Raw genomic sequence first — 9,380 nt, forward strand, 5'->3', positions numbered from 1 at the left:
TTTGTATGACCTACTTTAGTACTAATGAAAAACATTTTTAAATATTCAAAACTATTTCCCAATATTTAATATTTCTGGTTTTGAGTATACCTCAAATTATTCTGAAAGATAGATATGAAGTCACTTTAAGAATCTCTGAAGTAAAATTTGTGTTAATGTGTTACAGTTATATTACTTTAGAGAAACAAGGAAATGTAATATCCCAGTGTATACACTAAAATGTTATTTCTTATCAACCAAATCAACATTCATGAATGATAAATAACACTGAAGTGTGTATGATCTATTCCAAATGTTAAAAAATTACTGTTGAACTAGTGTAACTACTGAAAAGTTGCAGATTTTATTTTAAAAATCATGAGGCTGCTATATATTTTTACTGCCTATCAAAGAGTAGAAAGGCAGCTTTTCTAAGTGAGAAGTTAAGTTACTGCAAAGTTATTTCCAGTTTAAGTTACTGCAAAATAATCAAAAAGTGCGGTTTGATTCCGCCTCTTTCTTCCCACAATCTATCTCAATATTCAGATTGCATGTTTATAAGAGAATACAGTTTCAGTGCCCTCAGTGGAACAACAGATGCCTAAACCACAGTGTTGGGAGGAGAGAAAAAGTAGCTGCCTAAGCATGTTTACTTTCAGTGACAAGGAAGTTCTAATTTACCCTTAAGTGGTGACTCACTGGGTTGGACTATAAAAGTAAAGGTAACTGCTCTCTAAGACACCAGGGCTTCAGACTTCGTAAATCCAGCATGATGCAATCAAGACTTTCAACTGTCTTCTTTTTCTTGTTGGGTTTGTCATTTTGCTTGACAATCCCTATTCCCCTTGAAGATAGCCATGAATTCACAGAGAAAGACCTTCAGTTTGCAGAGGTACAGTATAAAATAATTCATTTGCATGTTTTAAAAATAGTAAGTTGTGTAGTTACAACTGTTTGGCAACTAGGTTTATTATTTCTTTTCCACTTCTTAGCACTATCTCAGGACTCATTATGGTCTCCATCCAAACCCTGCTGGCATAATGAGGAAGAGTGCCAACACAGTGGCATCTAAACTCCGAGAAATGCAAGCTTTTTTTGGATTGGAGGTGACAGGCAAATTAGATGAAGAAACCTATGAGCTGATGCAGAAACCAAGATGTGGTGTCCCAGATGTGGGGGAATATAACTTTTTCCCTAGAAAACTGAAATGGTCAAAACCTAATTTGACCTACAGGTAAATGAGTGGCATTTTGAGTGTTATTACTGTTATTACCTCCTTTTCAGGTATCTTGTCCACTATGTTGCCCAGTGTATGGGGTTGATGGGAGAAGGTTGCATTTGGGTTTGACAAAAATTCATGTTGCAGTTTAAAATCTTCCTAGCCCGACTTTTGGAAAGGTCTCCCAAGCCCATCTTACAGACGAAGGAAGTAAATACATATTTTTTCCATTGCACTTTGTCATGGAGGAAAGCTTATATGGAGTGAGCTAGTAGCACCTCATCTGGCCTCCATGTAGACACTCTTGGCACATCCATGTTGCTGAATGAAAGAGGGATAGAGACTAATATCCTGCACCTCACCACAGATCCTTACAGCCCTTTATCTGTAGCTCACTCCTTAGCTCTGCCTTGGATCTGTTTTAATGTCTTCTTCATATAGGTCTTGTCCTGGGCAGAGCCTGGACAGTAGATACAAACCAGACTGTGCAATGTGTCTGTGAGAACTAGGACTGATCCTTGTCCCTCTTCCATTTCACAGTCCATGTGTAGACACCTATGCTTGGTCAGAAAAACCCCTCCACCATGGCATCAGAAAGTTGACCCTGGGAAGCTATAGTACTCTTTCTCTCTTAACATTTCAACGTTGTCAGCAGGGGGGTTTAACCCTGCTGACAGTTTGACTCCAACAGGTTTGACTCCAACTCAGTTGCAACCTGAGTTTCTTTAGCATATTCCAAATATGAAATCACTGAAATCTATCAGTTCAGTATCTGGTAATAAACATTATTTTAATATGAATTTAGCCTATAAAAAGGTCATTAAATCATGTTTTGTTCCCCCAGCTGAAAAAATCATGAGATTTTTATTATGGCAAGAAAAAAGTTTGAAGTTACTGACAAGATCTGATTTAATACAGGATATATCTGTCAGTTTCTGTATCTCCTGGTGCATATAAAACAAATTACAGAAAGCTGTTTTATCATTTCAGATGCCACTGATTGATTTCAATGAAATTATAAATTGTTTGGGTGGGTTTTTTAATACTGTATGCAACTGTATGCTGAGCTCTTTGTTTTTAGATAAGAACATAAGGAGGAAGAAAGCAAAAACTTTTAATGAGGTGTACAGTCAGATGAAGGTGTATTGCACATTTTCTTCACACAGTTTAACTTGAGATTTTATTCTGTTTGATAGAATTATGAATTACACTTCCGATCTGAGACGTGCTGAAGTAGACAGAGCTTTCAAAAAAGCATTCAAAGTTTGGTCTGATGTGACACCACTTAATTTCACCAGAATACGAAGTGGTGTAGCCGATATCATGATCTCCTTTGGCACTAAAGGTAACACAGAGACAGTTATTTTTACTTTATAGCCATATGGCTGTCAGTAAGGTGGTATAATTGATTTAATTGTTTTGAATGCTGTTTTATAGAACATGGTGACTTTTACCCCTTCGATGGACCCTCTGGATTACTGGCTCATGCTTTTCCTCCGGGTCCAGACTATGGAGGAGATGCTCATTTTGATGACGACGAAGCTTGGTCAGATGATTCTAGAGGTAACGCAGGTTTCTGAGATTGTTTGAAATGGTGATAGATGGACATTTTTGTCCTCTTTGATACTTGTAAACAGTTTGGTTTGCCTGTTTACCGTTCATTCATCATTATGTTCACTGTCCACTCATAGGAAGCTGGGTTTAACCTTCAGTCATAAATGGAAGATAAACATCTGTAAGTGAAGTAATTTTAAAAATGCCACGAACAGGGCATTTTGTCATTTGGTCATTTCACTGAGCTCAAGGGCAGCTACTTCTGATCAGAGGCTGATGGGAATTACCTTACTTAAGCCTATGGAAAAATCAGCTGTAAATCATTTACTTGCATTGAATTTGAAAATTCTTCATCTTCTTATTCAGGGCAGAGCTTTAATAGAACAAACCATTATTTTTAATTTTTTTTTTCAGGACTGTGGTATTTTGCCTTCCTGGCATTAGTTTCTACAACTCTGAAAACAATATGGACTCTATAATGGAAGTGAATTCCAGAAAAATTTGTTCATATTTAGGTAGGGCTAAGGCTTCACCCTTTAGCTTTCCAGTGTTGCTAAGAAATTTCAAGAAATCTAAATCTGCCTACAAAAAAAACATCATCAAATAAGGTTTAGGCTGTACACCAGCTATGAAATACTCAACTGATTAAGTCCTTATTGAAACAAAACCCATGGTAGTTTGAAAAAGACAAGCAATTATGCATAATTTTTCCATTTATCTAGTTGTCTTCTTCATTATTCCATATGTTAAGGCACAGTGTTAAGGTTAGTTGATTAGTCCAAGTCACTGTGATGACATAAGAAGCTATACATTTACTTTCACTGTCATTTGTTATAGGGTATAACTTGTTTCTTGTTGCTGCCCATGAATTTGGTCATTCACTGGGACTTGAACACTCCAGAGACCCCGGAGCTCTGATGTTTCCAATTTACACATACACTGGAAAAACTGGTTTTGTGCTTCCTGATGATGATGTGCAAGGGATCCAAGAGCTCTACGGTAAGCCTGTATAATAGGTGCTATATATTTCCTGTGTCATTATAACCTCTTACAAATGCACTTCACAGTTACTACAGAACTGCAGATGCTCAATATCAACAGTCATGACTGATTAAGATGATTCACTGGATCCTTGGCAACCAGACTTCAGGAAAGGAAGATGCTTAGATTTAATAGTTCAGAGGAGGGGGGATTAAATAGAATAGAATAGAATAGAATAGGATAGGATAGGATAGAATAGGATAGAATAGGATAGGATAAAGGGAAGTAACACTACAGAGGACAGTTGATCAGTGGTGGGTGGTGGGGTAGAGAAGGTAAACAGAGTTGAAAGGGAGAAACAGAAATATATATGTTTCATCATGGAAAGAATGAAAATTCTTGGGGACCTTCAAAACTCAGGATAAAATAGCAAGTCCATTCAACATTTTTGCAGAATAGCTGAACTGGAAAGTCCATTAATGTATTTGGCTAAAGGAAAGAGAAAGAGAACAGACTTTCCTCAATACAGATTGCTTACCCATTATACTTGTATTCATCATGCTGTTTGAGAACATTTCTATGTCCTATTCCATATCATGATCTACAGAAAGGAAATTAAAGTTGTCAAACTTGGATCATACAATATAATTCCAGGTGCTGGAGACAAAGATCCCAACCCAAAACATCCCAAAACACCAGAGAAATGTGATGCAGAATTGTCACTTGATGCAATAACAGAACTTCGTGGAGAAATGCTGATATTCAAGGACAGGTAAAGAGACTGCCATATCATGGCTGGTGGGCTCTGGATAAGATTTAAGCAAGCTAATACAGCATTTCATTTTGTTTACTAATGACCTGAGTAAACATAAACTTAAAAATATCACAAATCAATATAGATGCCTCTAAGAATCTACATCATGTATCTTTTTAGGCAGGGTTTATAATACAATTACAGACTTGGCTGCCCAGTATAATGAAGTGAAGCCGATATAGCTGAAGTCTGACAATGCTTGTACACATTTTTCATTTCACAGGGCTTTCTTCAACATGCAAAATTCTACTAACATTTATTAAATGAAGTTCACTACATTAAGAAGCCTTACAGGGGACAGCAGTGTTTCTCTTATTCTAAATGAAAAAAGATCCAAGTTTGTTGTTGTTTGAGATGATCACTGCGTGAGTGACAGAAATGGGCTGCAGCTAGGTGACTGTGACAGAAGTAAAGGTCTACAAGGGTCTCTATGTATTGAAAATTCAATGTTATGAAAACAATTCATTCTTCATTAACTGATTTTTAATATAGCACATCAAAGATACTGATATTCTGTAGTATGACAAGAAACATAAAGTCTATTTTCTTTTTATGAACTAGGTTTTTCTGGCGACTGCACCCTCAGATAGTTGATGCAGAACTGGTGTTACTTAAGTCCTTTTGGCCAGAGCTTCCAAATAAAATAGATGCAGCTTATGAAAACCCCATCAAAGATCTTGTGTTCATGTTTAAGGGTGAGTTTTCAGTTTTGTTGCTGGCAGAGAAGTACACATTTACTCAAGCTTACTAAGTGATGTAAAGGTAATCAATAGAAGAAAAAATCATCCTACCTTTTTTGCTCAAAAAAAAAAACCATTCTGTGATTGCACCATGTGCAAATCTATTTTTTTTTCAGTGAATTAGAAGATGTACAATTAAGCTCAGACACCTAGGATCATAATTAGCATAAACAGCTTAATACCTGCAGAGTATGTGATCTAAGAATCTGTTAGCTGTATGGAAATAGGGATCATTGCATCCTTATTTTATTCTGCTCTTAAAGAGGAACCTTTACAAAAGACTTACGCATACTTTGTTCTTATTTTCAGGAAAGAAAGTCTGGGCTTTGAATGGCTATGACATAGTTGAAGACTTTCCTAAAAAGATATATGAAATGGGGTTCCCAAAAGAAATGAGAAGAATAGATGCAGCTGTCCATATCAAAGACACTGGCAAGACTCTCTTTTTTTCTGGAAATAAGTTTTGGAGGTAAGCTGGAGACAAATTAGTGTGTCCCTCATTGTAACCTGTCCAGAAGTATCAAAAGATCAACAGGTTGTTTCAAACTAGGCACTGATTGTGTCTCACATGTTTCTACTTCATGGTTTTCAGGCTGCTACAGCTGTATAAAATATGTCATAAAGGCTTATGCAAGTTTTCTGTAAACTTACGGACACAGCCTTGAAAAGCTGAAAGAGTGAAAGAAAGTAGAATAAAGTGCCCTAATCCAGGAGAATTTGTAATGTTGTCATGTCACCTAGACAAAATTCCCTCTTGCTTCCTTGAGCTGCTTTTGTGACACAGAAGGGATACGGTGCTATGAAAGTAAGAAATCTATCCCACCCTAGGATGGCTGGTTCTTGCTGTCCATGAGCAGGGCTTTCAGCCAGGTCTAATGCATAATTAAGACATCACCACCTGTTCCCATTCACTAACAGCCTCAAGATAGGTTGGTAGTGGCAGTACATCTAGGTACAATCATCTCCATATAATACATACTTTATAGATCAGTTCTGAAAATGTAGCTTTATTAGTTTTGTATTTATTAAGCTTGTACATCTGGTGGAAGAATGCCCTGGTTATTGCCCTAAGTTTCGTTTCTGCGCTAGACACAAAGTACCTAAAAGCTGATGGCTATTTCTGACATGGGTAATTTCAAAACATATTAGAGGACACAGAGAGAACTGCAAGGAAGCTTAAATCCTCTGAATTTTTATTTTCTTTTGTGTTTACTATAGTTATGATGAAGAGGCAGAGGTTATGGAAGCAGGCTACCCCAGGCTGATAGAGGACGAATTTGCAGGAATTGGTGATAGAGTGGATGCAGTCTATCAAAGAAATGGTACGTAATCTGATAATGAAACTTCATTACAATTAGTTGTTGAAACTTGAGATTAATGTCCTTTGGGAAACTCTGTCATTTCTAATTTTGATTTTTTCACATCAACACTTCTGTTCTCAACTCAATCACATTTCAACCTAAATTACCCACGGTGTTCTTATAAACCATATACAAACATATTTGAGGAGCAAAAAAAGACCTGTTTCTCTGCTCATGGGACTTATAATGTAGAAGTATATATATGTGACTCTTCCTTCAAATGGAGCCCATCCCTATCCAACTCTTTAAGGAGTGTTTCGAAGTCAGAGTCTTAAACATTAAAGCAAACCTTGTGTTTTACCAGGCAAGATCTGTATAGTAATAAAATGTAGAGCTTGACTGTAAATTAAAATATCAGTTATTTTCAAACACTTATCCAGGCCTGGTAAATAGGAGGAGGACATTTGAAAACTTAGCTCAGCACTCTAATTACTAAAATATAACATTTTAAGAGTTATTAAAAATCAAAACCAATGGGATAATTTTTATTTGAAGGATAATTTTAATTTGACCACACAGTTCTTTCAAGGTTAATGCATGTTAACTTTCCTTTTCCTTAGGTTATCTCTACTTCTTCAATGGTCCACTGCAGTTTGAATACAGCATCTGGAGCAAAAGAATTGTCCGTGTCCTGCATACTAATTCCATTTTTTGGTGCTGATTACAGCTAAGTGCCATGTCTTAAGCTGCAGAACAGATTGTAGTACATGGAAATAATAATACGGGCATACAGATTTATTAGAGGACAACAAGGTTCTATGAACCCGCACTAGCTACCCATCACCAAATATATCTTGTATATATGGAACTACATAGCTGCATGTCAGTCTGGGACTGAATTAACTTATTAGGAAAGAAGAAAAGAAATTGTTAGCATTTCAAGGGGCATTACACCATTTAAAGTTTCTCTAGTATTAAAGTGAGATGCTGGATACATCCCACATAATCATGAGCACTATTACTTCCCAGCAATCTGAGCATGTCTAGCATCTTTCAAGGATCTCCTAGCATGTTCCAAGAAACAGACCTGATAAACACAGGAGTGCTGTATTTTCAAACTACCTGTCTTAACATACTGGGAATTCAGATGTTTAATGAATGAGTCAGAACTCCCTGGTGACTCCCTGAGCATAACATCAGGCTGCAACACAGAAGTTTGTTAGAAAATTCAAAGGAATTTGAATGTATCCCCATTCGACTGAGAATGTCCCCCTGAATGCTCATGTCATCTTTGGAGCAAGCAGAAGGTAGAGAAACAGCGATGTGTGATTCCAAAGCAGACAGTATAGCAGGAAAAGGGAAGAGTATTCCCTGCAGAAATCAGCAGCCTGTATGATACTGCAAAACAAGAAAGAAGTAGCAGCAAGAGAATCACGCAGGTTCAAACCCTGCATGAAGCTACGTCTATTACACAACCCAAGTTTTCAGCTGGTGTAAACTGAAAAGTTCAAGTGACATTTACAAAGGTTATGCCTAGCTGTGCCAGCAGAGAACCTGAACATCCAAATCAAGATATTTGAAATAATATCTTTTTTATGTTGGTCACTCTTCTGATATCTATATCAATTGTTTCAGTACCATGTAAGTTTTTGGATTGGTTGCATTTTGGTTTGTTTGTTGTTTTTTTTTTAAATCAATATTAATTGTGTGGGACTGTGATTATTCTTCAGTTAAAAAAAAAATAATAATAAATTGGAGGAATAAAATAACATTGTGAAATTACTTAAATTAAAATTTCCTATGCTGCCTGCCATAAGAACAAGACAGAGCTACTGAGTAAAAGAAATCAGAAGCCTGAAACTCTGCATTTTATTAATTAACTTTTTCACCTCTATTTAAAAATCTGGTTTGCTTTTTTCCTATGAAAAAATAAATCTTATAGAAAAGAGAGGTGGAGAGAAAGGCAGAAACAGAGGTAAAAGACTGTCAAATCTGAAGAATAAAAGCAAAGATGGAATTAGTCCTTATTGTTACAGAAAATATGAGAAATTAGTAAGAAATATTGTAAAATTCAGTTCCACATTAATTTGAATGATTAGCATTAATAATTAACTGTACTACACTGTCCCCTTCTGCCTTCTCAAAACCAACCCCTAAGTCAACCAACCAGCCAGGCCTGCCAAGCAAAACCCATCAGCAATGAATACCTTTAAGCAGGTGTATATTGACAGGCTTACCCACCTGCTAAGTGAAATCAGTTCTGTACCTTACATGACATGGATGGTCAGCCAAGGTAACCTCATGGATTCAGCTGTCTCTTTTGGCTGTAAACCTGTGAATTAATAAATTCCAAACCTTAATATGCTTAAGAGCAATGCAAGGAAATAGAGCTGAAAAAAACCCTTGCAAATGGAAAACCCTAAAGTGGACTAATATCAAAGTTCTGTTGATATAATATTGACAAAACTGTTAGGCAAAAACTAAGTACAATTCTCTATGCATACTAAGCAGAAATTATGTCTGTTTTATATGAAAATCAATTTTTACAGTCATGGTGTGCCTGTAAAAAAAAAGTGCATGGCGTGCTTGGTATTGGGCTACTGTTTAGCTTAATTACTCTGCAGTGAAATAAGGATCTGGACGTGTAATCCTAGTCCTCATTATTCCAGTGTAAGGACTTGGTGGAAAATTGTGTCAAAATAATAGTCTTCCATAAGGGCTGGTGGTTGAGTCTGAGTGCTCTGAATCTGAGAGGTCTGACCTGAGCTTTACTGGAGGGAAGCAAGGAGACA

The 9,380-nt window shown here is 36.6% G+C and overlaps 1 protein-coding gene across 1 annotated transcript; it reads left to right on the forward strand.

Annotated features, from left to right (window-relative positions):
• The first annotated feature begins 708 nt into the window (after positions 1-708).
• Positions 709-8,370, forward strand: LOC136014002 (collagenase 3-like). Its single transcript, XM_065678687.1, has 10 exons — positions 709-871; positions 972-1,213; positions 2,395-2,543; positions 2,636-2,761; positions 3,590-3,751; positions 4,388-4,505; positions 5,109-5,242; positions 5,597-5,756; positions 6,506-6,609; positions 7,209-8,370. The coding sequence occupies exons 1-10, from the start codon at positions 749-751 to the stop codon at positions 7,307-7,309; spliced, it is 1,419 nt and encodes a 472-aa protein (XP_065534759.1). The 5' UTR covers positions 709-748; the 3' UTR covers positions 7,310-8,370.
• Positions 8,371-9,380: the final 1,010 nt, after the last annotated feature.

This window comes from Lathamus discolor, chromosome 4, assembly GCF_037157495.1.
Source record: "Lathamus discolor isolate bLatDis1 chromosome 4, bLatDis1.hap1, whole genome shotgun sequence".
Taxonomy (NCBI): domain Eukaryota; kingdom Metazoa; phylum Chordata; class Aves; order Psittaciformes; family Psittacidae; genus Lathamus; species Lathamus discolor.